The sequence below is a fragment of the Cupressus sempervirens genome, chromosome 5 (assembly GCF_028749045.1).
Source record: "Cupressus sempervirens isolate cs-2001-9-10 chromosome 5, ASM2874904v1, whole genome shotgun sequence".
NCBI lineage: Eukaryota > Viridiplantae > Streptophyta > Pinopsida > Cupressales > Cupressaceae > Cupressus > Cupressus sempervirens.
In genome coordinates, this window is record NC_143122.1 from 480,933,982 (window position 1) to 480,954,999 (window position 21,018).

The following is a 21,018-nucleotide window of genomic DNA, read 5'->3' on the forward strand; positions in this document are numbered from 1 at the left end:
GGGGACGACCGGTTGTACCCGGTACGGTCGGGGGACAACTAGACGTCCCCTTTCCGTACCGGGGACGGCTGGCCGTCCCCCTTTTGTGCCCCCCACATCCCCAAGTTTCGGGGACGTCCTTTGCAAAAAAAGGGAATTTGGGGACGGCTGGGGGACGTCCCAAACCCATCCCCCCCGTCCTCGGGACGTCCCCGTCCCTGAAACAGGGGGGTTTTAGGCCGGGTACGCGTCCCCGGGGAACATAGTTAATTTGAAATGAACAATTTGTAGACACATGTAAATGATTTTTATACTTGCTTGATGTCCAAAGGGTGGCGTAGTTTGAACTACATTTGTGTTTGTTTTGGACACTCTTGGTGGTGCATTTGAGGACATAAGAAGAGGTTCATTGGTCCGTGATGCCACTAGTGGAAAACTTGTTCGTGTAATAGCACGTGACTTTGGCAGGGACTGATTTGTTTGTACAATTACTTGAAGTATTGGGGTTGTGTGATTACTTGAGGAATACTTGATGTTTTGGATTAGATGCTACCAAAGCATGGTTGCATTGGTAGAATATTGGTTGAAAATTTGGTAGTGGTCTTAGTTTAACTATACCAAACTTTGGTTGCATATTTGATAGTGATGCGGGTGGAATTACATCAGGATACAGTCAAACCTTGATGTATGGTGCTTGGGTCAAACCTTGGTTGCATGATGTTACCCTTTAGCTGTGTTAGGTTGAACAAATTTTCATTCAAGATTTGATTGAATAGAGTTTGACCTAGGATTTGATTGAATAAGGTTTGATTTGGCAGCTGGTCAAATGAGTTTTGATTTGGGATTGGATTGAAGGGAGGTTGATTTGGGATTTAGGTTAAAAGAAGTTTGATTTGGGATTGGACTATAGTTTGCCTTTGTTGGTTGAAATTCGTTTGTCATGTCAGTTTGTGAGATGAGAGCTGGTATGTCTGGTTGTGAGAGTAGAGATGGTATGTTGACTAGCCCAAGGTTTGGATTTGGGCATCCAAGATGTTTTGTCTCTATTCTTTTCAACATCCTTTACTTTTCGATCCAAGATCTCTACTTCCCGAGCTAATTCTTCTTTTGTTGTTGGAGAAATAAAGATGACATTTGTTTGGACATGATAAGTTTGATCGATGCGATTGATAGGTTGAATGTGATGACTTGTCCCATGAGATACACGTACAAAAAGGTATATCATGATATAAATTCTGCATTTTAAAGTCCATTTCATTCACTAATGAAAGTACAACTATGAAAAGAGATCAGAATACAATAGTGCCACAACAAGCTTTGGGCTGCTTTCAAAACGATACATCTTTCATGATAATTTTGTGAACATATAGAAGTCGAATAATAGAAAAAAGGAGGGAAGATTCTCCATTGCATGGTAATGGCAGATGGATGAACTATTGACTGGTATTGATTTTAGTCCCACATCCAAGATGTACCTGCAAGAGGAGAATAAATGGAATCAGTCACTTATGACTGAGCAATGAAAAATCTCACATTCTTTTTCTAATAAATTAACCCCCACACATTCAAAACATTTCCCTAAAAGATACATTTCAATAGGTGCTATCAACATAAAAAAATGAAAATTGTGTTTTCTACAAGAAGCACAACATAGGCACAATGTTGATTGACAACAGTTTTTTGCATGCTCGGTGGGGCACGAACTGATTCATAGTCCGTTCTGAGATATAGTTTTTACTGCTGTTTTGGTGTGAACAACAGGTATATAGCCTGAGCACCCGGCGACTCTATTTTATTGGTTTTATAGATGTAGTATTTTGATCAGATTTGGATTTCAATGGCTCATCAAGCACCCAGAAATCTTCCATTTGTGGTGTTTAATCAAGGCAGCCCACTAAATATCCAGCAGCATCATGACATACCAGGAGCAGCCTTAAAGAGTTTACCTTATTTCATGGGACAAGATCAAGTTTCAGCAGTTGAACATATCAGAGGTGTGGCTTTGTTATGCAGAATTCATCAAGTTACACATCATGATGTCGCATTGAAGCTATTAGCAGCATCATTAAAAGGTAAAGCTCTCGATTGGTTTAGAGGGTTAGCTCTTAATTCAATATCTACATGGGATGAATTAGGGGAGCAGTTGAATCGTCAATCTGAGGATAAGTCTGATCATCTCTCTTTGGTTGAGCATTTGACTACTATTAAGTGACAGGATCATGAGTTGATGACAGAAATACTTTACCAGCAGCGTTTGATATAGCTATAACAGCAGAGAACTGTTTGATACAAGGTGGTAAGATTGCACCTAGGCCTGTAATGCCTTATATTGCAGAAATCCAGCCAAGTCTACAAGATATTTTGCCTGTTACAAGTATTGTTCCAGCACTTACAAGAGCTCCAAGATCAGAATCAACAGTTAAAAGAGCAAAATCAGACCACGTGGAAGACATTACAGACCTATGGCAGCAAGATTACAAGCTTGGAAAGGAAGCAAAAACAAGCTAATTTGCCTAATCGAGTTTCTTAACAGCAAAAGGTTCCTAGTTATCAGGCTGGTAAACAGAATCAGAATAGAGATTTCAGTCAAAGTTTTAGTCAACCTCACAATCCCACTGCCCCAAACACCTCAAGAGAGTTGGTACCTGAATTTAATTACATGACACATGAGGTTCAACATAATTCACAGTATGATAAAGGCATTCCTGAGAAGCATCCATTCAATCATATGAATATAGCTAATATGGGCAGGCAACCTCATGATGCATGAGGAGGGGTTTGTTGTTCCAAATTTGATAAAAGAGTATTCACAACGACCTAAGAACTTGGAGAGTTCTTGTGTTAGCCTTGATGATGGATTTGTGCTTTTGATGGAGGAGATGAACATGCAACATGAAAGGACACAACTACTTCTTGCAAAGCAGGTTCCTTAGGTCATCATTCCAAACTTCTTACAAGGTAGGCCTTCTAAGACATTTCACAATTTACAAATTCTAAGTGTACAACATTATTGGAAGAACCTATCCTTGAGCAAGTCTTACCATACGATAAAATTTATGATTTCTCAAGTACTTCAAGACTTGGTATCATATAGTTTAACAGAGCCTAAAAAATTGAACGATGGTCTGATTTTTCAAGAAATAATGCAAAATGGCAAAGTATGTGAAGAAAAATCAGTCTTATCATCAACTGATTACATGCATGTAAGGTTAAAAATCCTAAAACAGATCAGTTTCAAGTAGTGGAGGAATGTAGTATAAAATCAGAAGAAGTACCTCCTACCATAGATGTTGATGAGAATCAAGATAATGGAATTGTAATGGATACCCCCAAAATCTGCTTACAAGTATTCACAACTATATGGTAATTTTATCAAACACTTAGCCTACAGTCTTCGTTATGTTCTACAACCCTTATGGCTCTAAAAGGTTGTCTGTATCGTGTTGTGTTTGGCATGTAACATAAATATAGGAATTGAAAAAAAAACCATAACATATATCGCAGAAATAACCAGCACACTATATCTATATTGATTTCCAAAATTTAATAACAAGTGCAAAGCTGACTCACTGAAGACTCCAACAATAAATCGGAACAAACATTGTTTATATCAAATAGTTGAGGGCGTGGCCCTTGCATTGACCTGCTGCAAACAATATGCAACTGCTACAATAACTTGCTACATTGACGGCTGCTACAGTGATGACTGCTATAGTGACACATAGCTACAGTGATGCACTGCTATAGTGACACGACTTCTACAGTGATACGACAGCTATAGTAATGTGCTGCTACAGTAACTCGGTAGCTACAGTAACTTGCTACAGGAACTTGGTTGTAGCTGGAAATGCACCCAATCTTCTAGATATAAAGCTGATAGCAATGAATTCCAAAGGCTAAACCCCAAGGGAATTACGTCTAGAATGTCACACGAGAGGATAGATGTCCTCTAATGCCAAGAACAGATTTGTAACTCACACATCTATTTTCTTCTCATATTCAACCTGCCGAATGAAGCCAGTCATGCTCCCTTTTTTTCTTTCTCTAAGGGTCGATTCCACTCACATGAGCAATGTGGGATAAAAGATGTGTGATATAAAACATATTAAAATAACCACTTATATCTCTCTTAGGTGCCCCTTTTGATTTGCACACATTCCCATAAAATATTAAAGTAACACTTTAATATTTTACAACTAAATTAATTGTTACTTTAATAATACTTTAGGCATAAAAATATATTAGCTATCAGACTCCGAATAGCACAAGTGATAGCTCATTGGAAAGCTCTTGCCGCGGAGTATCGAATTCAATCACCAAAACTAGCCTCCCTTGTGTCCTACCGACTTACTGAAAATAGTAAGTATGCTTGAGACTGAGTAAATCAACTCCATTTTGGCCCAAACTGTAGATGACTAGGCCAAAATACTCTAAAATCCCTTTAAACCCTTCATTAGCCCTCGGGACCATGTAGAACTAGGTTAATGCGCACACATTTCAGGAATGGACAGACCACATGCTGTTGCAGGGGTTCCTAAAAATGAGTTGCAACTATGTGAAGATATAGACATTTTTCCTACTTGGTTTAATGAGTTACCTAGGCATATTGAGCACAAGAGTGAACTTGCAGCTGCTATGTTTGGTGAGCTTCCTGAATATATTCATGAATGTCAAGAAAACATGTAGGGAGTTTCTGAAATTCAAAAGCAAGGTAGTGTTGTCCCAAATTTAACAAAACAAGATGTTACTGTTCAAAATCTGACAGAAGATGCGGAGGAGAAAACACAAGAACAACATCCTACTGAGCAAGAACAAGATATACATTCAGGTGTACTTTCAAGTTTCAAAGAATCTGATTTTATTGCTGATCGTGTACATGAAAAGACAAATGAAGATCATGAACAATATTTTTCCAGTATCACAGAGGAGTTATGCTCACACCTCATTGATGATTCCCTAATACCTGAGATTCAGGTATTTGAAGATCTGCAAGATCAAATTGATAGACTTGTTGTTATGTTTGATCTGCTTGGAATAAATAGTTTCAAACAGCAACTAGATGCTAATGAGATGGCGGATAAAGGGGTTACAGTTCAGTCTGATCAAAATAAATAGCAGAAAATTGCATATCAGCAACGAAGTACCACTAAGTCATCAATATTTGTACCTACAAGGGGCTGTCCTATAAAACATATTGCTAGATCTGAAGCTAATAGGCTGCTTGATTCAATAAACCTACTTAAAAGAGAAGCTTCAGCTGATAAAACAAGTGATCAAATTTATTTTGTTCTTTCTACAAGCATTTCAGACAACCATCGTGAACAGCCAGGTATTTTTCATATGGATCTGTTAATGAAGATTATCAAGGTCATTTTCATACTTAAGATCCTATTGGTTATTGGTAAAAGAGTGAAATTGTCTCGGATCAAGAGGTCGAGCAATTATTTTGATCAGCCTTGCAGTGGTTTCATTTGAGCTAGAGATCAATATCTTGTAGCTTAGGGTAGTTAAGTTTGTTTCAGCATGCGTGTTTTTCCAAGTTCAATAAGTGTTGCTTGACATGGTCAGTAAGTAAGTTTCAGCTTCAGTTAGTAGTTTCGGTTATTATGTGTGGAAGATAGCTGAAATATTTACCATGTAATGGCATCATAATCCATAAACCAGCATCTGTAACACTAGTCATGGAATACATTCTGATGTCTCATATCAAGAACACTGGCTCATAGATCATCATGGCATTCGGTAATGGATATTTCAGTTATCTTCAGTTTGGTTTTGATTTTCAAATAAGTGTTTTGGACACATGAAATCTGCAATCTATCATAAAAAGCAGCACCTTTCCCCCTGCATGGTCATCATATAGATGATATACCAGTGAAACAACAGTAAAAGGGAGGCAATATTTCACAACAGAAAACCTGGTATACCACCCAGTGTTCCAGGACTTTGCGAGTCCGAGGCAGAGGCTGCCTTTCTGAGGCAAATGGCCTTTGGACTCGGACTCGGCCGAGTCCTGGGAGAGACCACGTGGACTCGCTGAGTCTCCAGCCCAGGACTCTCCCAATTTTTTCTTTTTAAATTTTTTTTTTTTTAAAGATAGAGATTTTTGGAAGGTGTTTTTTTTCAGTGTATATTAATTCTGAAAATGATGTGGTATGTCAGAAATTTATTTAAGGATTGAATCTTAAATCTTAAATCTTCAAATTTATGTTTGAAAATCTTGAATATTATAGGAAATTTAATGTTTAAATCTTCAAATGTCATTAACTAGGTTATAGCAAATTACATAGCTGAATAACCCTGCATCTCAAAATGAAGGATAGTTACCCAAATTGAAAGCTCACTGCCAATATTGGTTACTATTTGGGTTTCATTATGAAGAAGTCGTTTTCAACATTGTAGAGTTTAGTAATGCTGTACAAATATTTTCAGATTTACATATATTTGTGTTAGAACTTAGAATTCTATAATGATGTATATGAGTTTTTTTTTTTTTTTTTTTTTTCGACTTATGTGTTCATGAATGTTAGAACTCTCTAGTGTTGTACATAAAGTTATAAACTTTTAGACTTATGTGTATATGTGTTGTTGGCTAGGTCCTTGATTATTTTCTTGGCAAAAATTTGTAAGCCAACTATAATTGTTATTAAAAGACTTTTACCATTAAAAGTTGTGTTTCACCAAGCAAATTGATAGACATACTTGAGAGCCCTGTTGTTTTCTACAATGCGCACATAAGCTGTAACAAACATATTTCTCAATATATGAGTCTTCCATGACTTATCTTAGGCATATTCATAGGAGGGCATAGGCTACTATGAACCTTAGCCTTATACACTCTAGTTGATATTTTGATATATGTTTTCAACTTTTGATTCTATGGATTTCATATATTGTAGACATTTGACGGTGGCACTATGTTTAACTTCATATTATGCTATTCAATTTTTTTCTTTTAGGAATTTGCTGATATACCTATGTGATCTATGCAAAATTGTGTATGAGTGTTAATTAGCTTCTATTAATCTCAATTATTTTGTATTTGATGTTAATTGATTAAATGATGCATGAAAAGGTCTTTAAATCCTTAAAAATATTTGAATTTCATGGGTTTTCGATTTTCCGAGTCTTTGTTGAGTCTTGGCCGAGTCCGTATCTGAGTCTTCTTTACAAGTCAGAGGTGAGTCTGAGTTCCGTAACTATGATACCACCTATACCATGATAATGATGACAGACCGATGCGCATTCCTATCACAGGTTGCAGATGTCAGTTTCAGTTTTGTGTGAGCTTTCTGTTGTGAGTTTTCAATTTCTAAGTGATAGTTTTAGTTACAATTTGAGAAGGTTTCAAGATCCTGAGTTTTTCGAGTCAGGAGTTGACTCTATATGTCCAATGGAATGCAAAAGGCAAATTTGTCTAATCTGTTTAGCAGGCAAAAATCTTGAGAGGTTGCCAAAAATGTTACCATTCTGATAAAATTTGGCAGACCTACACAATTCTTGAAGTGATTTCTATACATGTACAATTTCAAATCAGTTGCAATGTTTCATTTTGAATTATGAGGTGACTGAATCACAAAATGCAGAAATATAAAAGAAGACTTCTTATTGAATTATAATTAAATGTTTTACATTTACATAATGAAATACAAAACAGTATATTATGATATACATTCTGCATTTTGAAGTCCTTTATTTCATTCACTAATGAAAGTACCAATATGACAAGAGATCAGAATACAATAGTGCCACAACAAGCTTTGGGCTGCTCTCAAAACAATACATCTTTCATGATAATTTTGTGAACATATAGAAGTCGAGATAATAGAAAAAAGGAGGGAAGATTCTCCATTGCCTGGTAATGGCGGATGGATGAACTATTGACTGGTATTGATTTGAGCCCTGCATCCAAGATGTACTTGCAAGAGGAGAATAAATGGAATTAGTCACTGATGGCTGAGCAATGAAAAATCTTACGTCCTTTTTCCAATAAATTAACCCCCGTACATTCAAAACATTACCATAAAAGATGCATTTCAATAGTGCTATCAACATAAAAAAATGGAAATCGTGTTTTCTCCAACGAGCACAACATAGGCGCAATCCTGATTGACAACAAGTACAAAGGTTGATATGGGGGTGATGCTCTTTTAACTGGAGGGTCACCTCTACAATACAAGTTACGTCAATTCATTATGTTTGTTTTGGATTGAGATCAAGGATGTTTGGGCTAATGTATTAAATTTTTTTATTGAGTTTTTCTTATTTTTTTGTGTTTTGGAAATTTTGGAATGAATTGGAAAGTGCAACTATGGTTATGCTATGTTTTTGGTGCTCTCCTAATTTTTTGGATGAAATGAAACATAAATAAGGATGATAAATGCAACCCTAATTTCTTTTTTGAGTTTATGAAGTTTTGAAAAATGGATAGGAGCTAGTAAGGATGACAAACACTTTCTCTGTTTTTGTGTTTTTGGAAATTTTTGAAAATAGAAAAATGACACAAATATGACAATGCAACCTATGTTTATTTTTTTTCAGAGTTTTGAAAAGAACAAATTGATATCTTAAAGGATCAAAAGAACAAATGATAAAGATTGATAAAATTGCACCTGTCACTAGATTGATGAGCTAGGGTTTTTACTTGTTGACGGGGATAAAAGACAAAGTTGGACAATGTTTGGATCTCCTAACAATAACATAGGTTTGATTTAAGATTCAATTTTGGGGATTTTTAAAGTCTGATTTTGGATATAAATGCAGGCTAAAGACTTACATTAGGTGATTGAAATGACCTAATTTGGACTATTGGAGTTTTGACTAAGCAAAGACCTTGTTTCAAGGCAAGGAAAATTAGGTTAGTGACAAATATAGGACTAAAGAAATGAAAGCTAAATCATAGTGCAAAGTGCAACCTAAGGTGACACCTATGCTTTGAAATGCAAGGTTGAAATGAAGATTTTGAAGTCTCTAAAGTTTTTCTTCCAGATTTTTCACAAATGTATTTGAGTCCTAAATGTGTTTGATAGGATGGTTGCAATAATTGTGTTTAGAAACTCTTTTTGAATTTAGAGTGAGTTTTGTTTTGATTACAAATGTTATTTGAGCACTCACATAAGACACATAAGACATAATGGATGTTTGACTTTGGAAAATCAGAGTAAGATCTAGGGGCCTAGATTATCGCATGTTTGAATTTACTGGTCATTACATTTGAAAACACTTGTAAGCAAGCATAACCTAGGCTAGAAAGTGGATAGTACTCACTGGAGCTCCCACAACAATGAAAGTCATGGGGCACTCTCTCTAGGGGCATAGATTAGCCCATGTTTGAATTTACTAGTCATCACTTTTGAAAACACTTGTAAGCAAGCACAACTTAGGGTGGAAAGTGGATATTACTCGTTGGAGCTCCTGTAACAATAAAATACATGTTCAAGGTAAATTGGTAGAGATTAGGTGGCACTTGCTTTGTGGCTGGCACCGAAACATCTTTCCTCTTACCTTGAAGGTTCAAAAACCTTGCAATTGATGGATTCTTGTCTCACAATGAGGGTTACATAGAGAGTATCTATGGGGTATAGTTTGCACTCCCTGAACCAACAAGTATGAGATTTGGCACTCTAAAAACAAAGTGGTTTGTAGTAATTCTTCAAGGAACATCCCCACATATGAAAATCCATGAAGTGAGCTACGAAAAGCTTGGACAACCCTTATAGGTCCAGGGCTATTGGACCCAACTCAAATTGTTGGACAAGCTTTCACTTGCTATTCGGTGATGTGAGTTTTGTTCCACTACAACATGTGGAATCAAATACTTAATGTTCCAAGCTGAACACCAAACACTTAATCCTCTCTTGATATAAGTCTCATGCTAAGCTTGCAAAGTAAAATCATGAAATGACTTCAAGGTTCCTTCTTAACCCTTGACTTCACTTAGTTTTATGATGTGATATACTAGTTATTCATTTAATGGATATCAACTCTTGCACTCCTAAAGATTTAGCTTCAAAATGTGTAATGAAAATATAGGTTCTAATTTTCCAATTTTTCCACTTCAACTTATAACTTCTATTTCCACCTCTACATCTAACTACTAATGCCATCGACTCCTCTCACCTAGTGCAAGCTTCTAAGGAACATGAAAAATGGTTTTCAAATCAATATCTCTTCTCCAATCCCATCAAATAGATGCAAAGTAAAGAGTCAACATCGATTGAAGTTAAGTGCATTCAGTCATCGCCTTACCACACAAGGCACCCTTACCACTAGCAAGAGGCCAATGACCCAAATTTGTTCGAGTCAAACAAGAAAATATCCACAACAATTTCCATTCAACTAAACTAATTCAACATGAAAATAAATCTACTCCTAGTGAAAGATTGAGGAAACCATGCAACACTCCAAAGCAATAACAAGTAATTTACCCTTAGACTTGGAGACTTGAAAATGTTGCCAAGTCAAGCCACCTAAGATGAGGACTCTTACCTGCTAAAACAAAAAGAGGAGGTCCCCACTTGCAATGGGGTGATGGTGTGAAAACCACACGACATCTAGCACCCACTCAGAGAAATGTTCTTGAACATTTCATGGATAAAACTTGTGTAGAACCAAGAACCTTTGATCGAATCCACTTCCACCTATCAAACAACTAGGAAATGCACTCAAAATGGAGGAAACCATGAAATTAGGCTACGCGCCTTTATCCTCGATTATGCACATATGTGCAAGTGTATTCATTCCTTGCTCAACAAGAACCTAGAAAGCTTCTTAGATCCACTAGACTTAGCTATTTTGATATCCTTACTCCAAAAGCATCCTTGATAGAGCCTTGCTGGTAGTTAGGCATCCATAGCCCCGACGAGGTTATCGGTGTGGTCAACCAAAAATATTGCTCTACCTTTAGTGATTACTTTTATAGCACTGATAGAGGTTCGCATAACTCAAGCCAAATCACTTTACTTTCTTTTCTTTTCTTTTCTCTTTTTTGTTTTTTTGCATTTTTGTTTCTTATCAATCTCTTATTTGACCTACAAGCATTGAAGGTCGTAGAGGGTTTGGAAAACTATAGTGGTTCTGAAGCAGGTGTATGATTTTTGCTAATCCCATGTTCACCTCAAGAACTCTCAAAGAACTTAGAACAATTAACTGTAAGTAAAATGTTGTGAGCAAAAGACTTGGATGCCTAAGACCCAATGAATGAATTCAATTCAAATTTAATGTGAATCCTTTTTGAAAGATAAATCCATGAGGAATCCAATCTCCACTTCAAGGAAACCTCACAAAGAGATACCCAGGAAATATACCAAACGAATCACTGGGGGAAATATTAGCATGTATTGTCTAACACCTGCCTTTCTCACAATTTTAGATCCCTCTAGCTAAACTAACCAAGTTGGCAACTGAACTAAAGAACTATACAATTAAATGAGAAAACTACTAAACTATTTGGGTCAAATGACTCAAGGCAAACCTACAGTCTGACCCTCTAAAGCAAACTAAGCTAAGCAACTAACAAAGCCACTCAAAGAAATCTCAAGTCAAATGACTTAGCGCAAAATTAACTTCCCAACTCGACAAGGAAACAACTACTCTAACCAACAGAAAATAAACCTACCCTAAACCTCTCGAACCAAGTGGTTCTAGATAAACCTACTCTTAACTATTTACAAGAATCCCAAAGGGATGACACATACCAAACTAACATATACATTTGAAAGGGTTCAAGTTTGGCATTTTTATCTTTGTACTCAGAAAAAATAATTATTACCCCATTTTCAAACTAAGGAAAATTATCATGCAAGATCAGCAGTTGAAGCAATTCATGTGGTCCATGGTCAATCTAAATGCATTCATTTCCTAAACCTCCATAATCAAAATAATGGCTTTGAAAAATTTCAATACTAGAAGCAAGGAATGAAACAACCTGGCATGTCTCTAGTGATATTTCATGTTGAAATCCTTGTTGATTATCCACAACTTCAAGAGGTCGTAGTTGGTGGTGGACTTCCCTCCGGTGGCAGCATCAAACTCATGGGTGTTCAAGGAAGGATTCTCTATGTAGAATCCCATCAAGCATAGCATCCTCATGACTAAATGGAAGATTATCCAACATCTTCACTAATTCATCTTTAAGTTCAATGTTAAGTGGCAAGATCTTTGGAGATCGAAGTTGATGGTGAACCATGCCACTTGTAATAACTTGATCATCTTGAAATGCATTTGGCAATGGATCAACTGCTTTCATGATATCATTTAGCATCCCTCCAAAGAATTTGGCATTCTTGATGCCTTGTAATGCTATGTCAAACTATTCTTCATATTTAAATTCCCATGTGATATCATGTAATTCCTCATCCAACTTGTTCGCCTGTCCGCCTCCCTTTTCAAGGTTACGTGAAGTTTCATGCAAGTCATCCTCAAGAATTCAACTTTGTAGCATGAGGTAACGTTCACCAAGGACTTCTTCAAGCTTGTGGTGATCTTCTAGTTCTTCATGATTTTGGCCTTTGTCTTCTATGTCTCCTCTTCCTTGTATGAAATTGATCACGTCATTGATTTTCTTTTCAACACCTCCTTGTGACATGATGCATGAAAGTTCTTCCTCTTGATTATCATTGTCATTATTCTTTGTCATGTTTCCTTGATGACTACCACCTTCCTTAGACATCCAACTTGGGAGTTGGAAGAAATCCCTACCATCCCCCTCGAATATCTCCTCATACCAACCTATTTGAAACTTGACCAAGTCAATGGTATCTAGACAAGATGGGCTAGTAAATTTTGAATGTGAAAGGCTATGTATACTACATGAAGTATTTCCTCCATATCCACTTCTTGGTTTTTTATCGATATCTTCTTTGAACTCAAGGAACTCTAGTTCTGACTTGACAAGCACCATAGGCTCATACACTTGAGAAAATGGAATTCTCCCTCCTAATGCAAGTCCACCCTCAAGAGGAACACCAAACAATGTATCTCCCATAGTAACACGAATATGTATCCCTCACTTTTGTCCCATGTCTCAGAGATGGGACGCATTAGAGACTTGGGGACTCCGCCCCTCATCCCCAGAGTTGCTACTAGATTTTGCCACCTTTGCCAAGGATGGGGGGCGTTTGGATGTTGACTATTTACGTTTAATGTTCGATGTTCAATTCTCCAATCCAATGTAATGTTAAAGTATTTACTCTTTTACATCTGTATATCTTTTATTGCAATACACCTTTTCATAACTAGCATTTCAAGTACCATATGTATAATATATACAACCCCCCTTGTTGCTCGCCGCCGTCCCCCTGCCGTCTCCGAATTAAGGCCCCTTTGTCCCCTCGTCTTGGAAACTTGTCCCCTCGTTTTGCCCCCCACCCATGGCAGTGTAACTATGGCATCTCCTCATGCTTTGTGGTACCATGCATTCTACATTGTCCTAACACTACCAGTTGACTCAATTCACATGGACGCAACCAAATAGGAAGAATATCCACTTGTCTATCCATTTGAGAACCTTTTTCTTTTTTGATTTTTTTTGTCTATTCAAATTTTCATCAAATTCACTTTGATCACAATCCTTCTCCCATCTCCCAAGCATGTAAACCTTTATCACTTGGACTAAATTTCTACCCTCCCACTTGGGCTTAGGCTATAAAACACCTCAAAAGGACAACAAAACTCCCACACAAAAGCTAGACAAACATAACTTACCAATGAGCCAAAATTGCTCAAACTCACCCTTAGGCTTGGAGAATTGAAAATGTTGCCAACTCAAGCCACCTAACACGAGGACTCCTACTTGCTAAAGCAAAAAGAGGGGGTCCCCATTTGCAATGGACCGATGGTGTGAAAACCACACAGCACTACCCTTTTATTTTGCTATCCGAAAAGAAAAATTGCTTGCCGACAAACCAAGAGAAACAAATCTCCATGGAAGCCTCGCTTAGATAAGAAAAAGAATGAGTATTGTTATGCTTTTTTCTAACACCTGGGATCCACAAAGGCAGGGAGAGAGGATACTTAGCACACTTGAGGTCCACCATACAATGTGCAAGTGCACCAAACACTTCAGGTAGATTTTTGTTCATTTATTGCTAAACAAGGCGATGTGATGCAAGCTAGAAAACAGAAACATTGTTTCTAATCACAAATCTTCGTTTTTAGCCCCGCAATAAACCCGTGAATAGTTTCAAATGATAGTCTTCATCCCGCGATTGCAAAAGGCATCTGCACAGATTATTAGTAAATATGAAATCCATCTATCCTAACATAATAGAGATTTCAAATCCTGGTTATTGACTGAAAACAAAAAATAATACTTTACCAGACAGTTGTGCAGCAATTGAAACAATTGCGCTTAAAGATCAGTCAAATGCATAACAAAATCAGGTGATTGCATAGAAAGAAGTAATAACTGTGCAACAATCATAGACAATTGTGTAGCCTGCTAAATCCGTTGTGTTCATTACTGATATTGGACTGGAACTAAATTTATTTATTTGTAAGTGTTCTTTTTAACCCTTATTTATGACTAAGTGAAATTTGTCAGGCTAATTCAACCACCTAATTAAACTATGTGAAATTTCTTGTTCATTAAACCACCAATTTAAATCTATCTGGAATTGTTGTTGTTCATTTTCTACCTATAAAATTTAAGTGAGATTGTTGTTCGTTAAACCATTTACTTAGATCCAATATTGAAAACATAAAACAAGGAAACTAATGTATTTTAAAATCCTGCAAATGCATTAAAAATAATGTCAAATGTGTTTGATGTTGAGTTTTGATAGCTGCAGGAACTGTCATTGTTACCTGCATTAATTGTGCTATTGTTCTCTTGCTCTCAAGTTTTCTCAGGTCATCTGTGTTGATTTAATTCTTCTATTCTCTGTTACCTTCATAGACTCTGCTGCTCAGTGCTATCTTTATCCATTTCCTCTGTACTTCCTCCTTTCTACTGTTATTGCTTTTGTCTATGTGCATATGTTTCTGAAGCGATTGCCAGCTCATATGTTACCTACATCTTTCTTAATAAAAGGTTCAAAGTGCTAGTGTTGTTGGTGAAGATGGTCAGTCGGAAATCATGTGCCTGTGATGAACATTCTAATTGTGTTCGAGTTGTATGTTTCTCTGAAGTGGCTGCCGGCTCATATATTATCTCCGCCTTTCTTAATAAGAGGTTCAAAGTGCTAGTGTTGTTGGTGAAGATTTTCAGTCAGAAATCGTGTGCCTGTGATGAATGTTCTCATTGTGTTCCAGTTAATTCCTCAACTGTAGTCATTGTTCATTGTCCTTGTATTGCCGAAGGTTTAAAGATAATAGTGATTCTGTGGCTTCTCAAGATTGTGGGAATTTGAAATGGCAAAGTGTGTAACTGCCGTCAGTTGTTCTTGCTACCGGCTGTCTTTTTGTCTATTTCGTTTGACATAGACATTCTTGGTGTGTCTAGCAGTGACATTTTTTTTGTTGTTGTGCTTTTTGAGTGTAATGAAGTGTGATTTCATTGGAGCTGGGACGCTGATCTTTGTATGTGTGAGACATCAGCGTATCCGTATCAAGCAATCATTTGTATCTGCTTCAGATATTATTAATAATAATCCATGATCTGTGTGATCTTTTGATGTGCCGATCATTCTTGTATTGAGAATCAATGATTTTCATAAGGCTTACTGTGTATTGTATTGCTGTGAAATACATAGGGCTTTCTGTGTATTGAATTCAGCTTGTGAAACACTGTATCTTGTTTGAGCTTTCAATAATGGATTGAATTTTTGGTTTGGCTGGATTTTTCACCCTCAAGTGGAGGGGCTGTGTATTTTACTGCCGTGAAGTACATAGGGCTTGCTGTGTATTGAATGAAGCTTTTGAAGCATTTATCAAGTTTGAGCATTCAATAAAAGATCGAATTTTTGGTCTGGCGGGGTTTTTCACCCTCACGTGGAGGGGGTGTATATTTTATTGCTGTGAAATACATGGGGCTTGCTGTGAATTGAATTAAGCTTGTGAAGCATTATATCTAGTTTGAGCTTTCAATAAAGGATTGAATTTTTGGTGTGGCTGAGTTTTTCACCCTCAAGTGGAGGGTTTTCCTAGGATAAATATTTGTGCCATTTGTTATTGTGTATTTTTGAGTTTCTGAATATTTTAACATGGTATCAGAATGGGTCTAAAGTAAAGATCTAGAACCAGAACTCCTAAGCTTTAAAATATTCTTTCCTTGCCCCCTAGCTTGTTATTTTCAACTTTCATCAATAGTGTATGGACTCAAAGTTGAAGGTATGCTAGATGGTGCATCCAACTTAGTAGAAATTCTGGGTCCTCATTGCTCTCGAAGAAAATGATCTTTTCAACTATGTGAAGTTTGATGTAGGTAAACCTTCTGATGACACTGAGAAAACTCAATGAAGAAAGAATAATATCATGACAAGATATTGATTAATTATGTTAAGGATCATCTGGTACCTATTATATCCAAGTTGAATTTTGCTAAAGAGATGTTTTGATAGTTTTCAAAGCTTGTATGAATTCAACAACACTAGTAGACCTCTAGCGTTGAGATGTCAACTCCTTCATATCAAAATGGCTAGAGGAGAATCTGTTGTGTCTTTCTTCATGAAGATTACAGAATTGAAGGATTAACTAAATGCTTTTGGAGATCAGTTGAGGAGAAACACCTGGTTATGTTAGATATGCACGGTCTTCCTCATTCTTGGGAATCATTCATTCAAGGGATTAGTGGAAGAGATGGATTACCCAAGTTTGATCGTTTAAGAGCTAATTATATTTAAGAGGAATGCAGATTAGAGGCAAGAGCAAATGGGCGAAAATCTCATCATGAAGAAGATCACGTCCTTGCTTCTCATACTTCTAAACGGAAAGGAAGAAGAGGGAATTTCAAGAGGTATAGAGATGAATTCCGATTCAGCCCCTGAATCTAAGAAGAAGGATCTCTCTAGGATTAAGTGTTTCAAATGTGACAACTATGGTCCCTTTGCTAGAGATAGTTGAACAAGACCTAAGCATCAAGTTGTTACAAATGTTGAAAATGCTTCACCTCATATAGAATCAAGTGAAATTTCAGAGGGTTTCTTATTTATATCAACTCTTTCAAGTAATTGAAATATCTCACCCAGATATTCTCCCAATTTCCCCCCTCACAAATATTCATAAATATAACAAAGAATTGTTGCAACTTTCAGGTTTAAACCAGCACATAAAACCTCAGGAAAATAAATGAATTTTATTCCACTTTTCAGCACTACACACAAACAACTAGCAACGATGTAATTTCCCAATGGATGTTACAATCAAATTCCTCAGCAAAATAATGTTCAGCTGCAATTGTAAATACAGAAATGACAGTCAGATTGGAGAATAGAAATAATGTGTAAGCAAAAGTGAGATACCCGATATGATGTCACTACAGAGAGTGGGTTTTAGTCCACTGCTTTCCAGCTGGAGGGTTTCAGTCCTTGAACTGGCTGAAGCTGAGCTTCCAATTTTTCAAGAGAAGAAATCGGAATCCAAAATCAATATCCAAGCATGAAGAGAATGAGCCTTTAAAGGTCCTTTTGTATCCTTCTCTTTTTCTCTTCATTTCCCTTTGTTTGACTGTTCATATTTCTTTGTGTCTAATTCCACTTTTAATTATTGTCTCTTTTTAATAACAAAGTGGCCTAATGAATTGACTATTAATCTTATGGTATTAAAATAAATATTCTATCAAACTCAGAAAGCCAAGCGCAATAGCTTGTCGGAATGCTCTCATCAAGATGCTCCAAATCCAATGCTGCAAAACCAGAAATACAAGCTCTTGTCAACTTACTATAAATATTAAGTACATAAATCCCTCAGTGTAACAACTCTGGCTTGGATAAGAAAGTGCCCAGGTCAACTCTTGTACTGATCCCTATAAAGTCCTGGTTAGCCCGTGGAACCATGGCATGAAAGGCTAATGGCGCATTCGAAAATAATGGCTAAAAATAGGGGAAGACTTCAATGTAGGGTTTTGACTTTGTGTTTTTAAAATTCACAAAAAAACTTAATTTCTTATGTAAATTAAAGTCGCATTAGGTCAAGTTAAATTCATACATATGTTCAAATGTGCCTTCATTGTGGGCAAATCTAATAGTCATTCAAATTTTATATTATAGTATACTTAATATATTTATTGTTTACATACTAATAATATTAAACTTAAATTTTTTAAATCTATTTATATTAAAAGAACAAAAAAATTTAATTTATTCAATTAAATTTTAATAAAATATTCAAATATAATATAAAAATATTTTTTAAAGACTTATTTATATTTAAGTTAAATTTACCTAAGACTATTTAATCTAAATTTATTTTGAATTTTTCCTTGCTGAATTCTATCTGAATTTTATTTTTCCCAAATTGGGATTCTAACTGGAACCTTGTGACATAGGTGAATTCTAGCCAAACTTTGTATAGAACTAGTTTGTGTGAGTTTGATGTTTGTAGACTTTGTCCGGACATTGTTTGTGCTGTTTGTCAAGAGTCTACCAGACTATGTTACAAAATAGTGGTGAGAGTGGAACCGTTTGTTTACAGTAATCAACTATCACTTGGATACTGGACCTAATACCTCTCATGGCTCATATATGATTAGACGGACCTAATAAAATAATCTTTTACCTGTCTATTTAGATTACTATTTTATTTAAAAGGTTAGGATAATATGTTAAATGCATATATAAATGTCAATTTGTTTTTCTACATATACTTGTGTATTTAGATTATTATTTTATTAGAAGAATAGGACATTATGTTCAAATGCATGTTTAAGTCTCGATTTTATTTTCTACCTGTAGATATGTGTTCTTCTTTTAAAAATATTTTAAGAAATTATATATATTCAAATGTTCGATAAAAGTGTCAGTTTATTGCCAATTTTTTCACTGAGTTATTAATTATTTTGGGCCATCCAACTTATTCCCGAGTTTGAGTTTTTCAACAATGGTCCCAAGGATGTTCCCTGCCTGGTGGTGATGGTAGTTGGGGCATGATGGAGGGATATTTTGCTGGCTTCTTGTTGATGTGTTAGGGATGTCCCCATCTCTGGGAATGGAATTTTTCATGTTGGGGGAGGAGGGGGTTCATGAAACATGGGTCAAATAAGTTTGACTCAAAACTACATAGTTGAATCCTGATAGCAATATCACCGTTTGATTTGCTGTGGAAAATATCTCCTAATTAGTTGATGAATTTAAGGGACTTTATAATGAATGATTCATAAGACAACACTTGCTGAAGGTTTTGCAAATGGGGTTTCAAGCAAAGTGGGCTTAATCTTGGTGGAAACTCAGTAGTTATGCACACTTTAGCTGAACTAGTACTGAGATGGGAGGGCAGTATTACTGAGTGGGTGACCGCTCGGGAAGTCTCAGCGCTTCACCATGTGAGCAACTAAAGTAATTTATGTAAACTTATTATTATTTTGTGAATATTAAAGTAATTTATACATAATGTATTTCATGATTTTGGCCCTTGAAAGCATCTTGGTTGGATGGGCAAACTTTTTTTGGGCTAAAAGTTATCCTATACTAACCACTTTGATAAGTCTAGAGCACAACGGAAGGGTTTTCAACTTACTTTTAATGTTTTGAATTCTAATCAGGGGTGATGGGCTTGTGTCTATGTCAAAGTACCCTACTAGTTTGGTGATATTCTCCCAAATTGTTGTACCGTAGTGCCTTCTGGATCAATTAGAAGCATTACAACAATACCGAATCTTTTTAGTTTCTTGGCTGCTACGTGCTTCCGACCTCGTTATTGTACATATTACATACATTGTGCTATAATCATCTATAGCTTTGCATGATTTTATGTTGGTGGTTCCAATTACATTTTGCATTTGAACTATTTTTTATTAGTATTGTTGTTTTATATGTTTGGATACCATCTTCATCTGCTTGAAGTCATTATTTTCCAATCCTTTTGCTGGTTCAAATTTATGTATTCTAATGCACATTTTTGTTTGTTTGCAGAGTTTGCATGACATTTTAGACAGCAGGACTAAAAACAGCATGTATGGTTTTATAAAAGCAGATTGTGTGCACAGTTCTACTTTGTCAGATACATCTGGTTTCTCTGTGTCACCTAAAATGGAAGATCACTTTTTAGAACAAGAGTTAGAAGAGAATAAAAACAGGATTTGTAGTTCTGCAGAAAAAGATTCTGTGGAGCTTCCAAAGTCAAATCAAGTGGAAAAGCTTGATGATTTTCAGACTGACTTGCTCAGTGTGGAAGATTAAAATGTCGGAAAAGATTTAGATAAGAGAACCAAAGATATCAGTTGTATTCATTCACAAATAGATACAGCGGAGTTTTCCAACTCAACTCAAGAAGAGAACTGGGGGAGTTTCTTTGTACTAGCACCAATCATCCATAAATGCAATAAAGAAATTTCCCAAATCATCCTTGTTTTGAGCGCAAGTTCACTGGTTTGGTTTTCCCATGCACCCTCACCTGTATATAATAGTTTTTGAATTGTGCATTCTATTGGGATGCACTATGGAATCAGTGATGAGCTTGGATGTTATTGTAGATATTCGAAAATGAAAATTCCACCAAAGCCTTGAGAGTGAAGATTGCAGCAAATGTGCGATCTGTCTCATCACAAATGTAACGAATGCTTATAAATCCACATTCCACAGATTGACTGCGACACAAGCTGCATTTGATTAAAATAACAAAATTACAACTTAATTCCCCAATTAATTATAAGGTCCTAAAAGAAATTAGCATTTATGTTTTTTTCCGCTATCATTAATTCTGTACATGAAAATTCTGTCTATAATGATACTTTATTCAGAATGATAAAATATTGAACCATGGAACTAGGAACACAAGAAAAAATGTTTATTGTTCTTTAAATACGTGAGTTCTATTTGGATGAGCAAATTTTTTCGTCCTATCTATTGCAAGAGCACAGAAAATCTCTTTAAAAGTTTTAAGCTCTCAGAAAATAACCAGTGTGCACTGTGATGGGATGACATGTGCCTGGGAAAACCTGTTCTC

At 36.1% G+C, this 21,018-nt stretch overlaps 1 protein-coding gene across 3 annotated transcripts in view; it reads left to right on the forward strand.

The window, feature by feature from the left end:
* Nucleotides 1–20,718, forward strand: part of MIK (pfkB-like carbohydrate kinase family protein) — a 32,310-nt gene extending 11,592 nt beyond the window's left edge. The window contains exons 2-3 of one of the 3 annotated variants that reach the window (XM_089831415.1): nt 19,986–20,029; nt 20,081–20,718. In XM_089831415.1, the coding sequence (XP_089687541.1) occupies nt 19,986–20,029; nt 20,081–20,252 (216 nt within the window). In that variant the 3' untranslated portion in view covers nt 20,253–20,718. Of the gene's footprint in view, nt 1–19,985 lie in introns of all 3 variants that reach the window. The other 2 variants (XR_016364795.1, XM_089831414.1) reach the window with 2 other exon arrangements.
* Nucleotides 20,719–21,018: the final 300 nt, after the last annotated feature.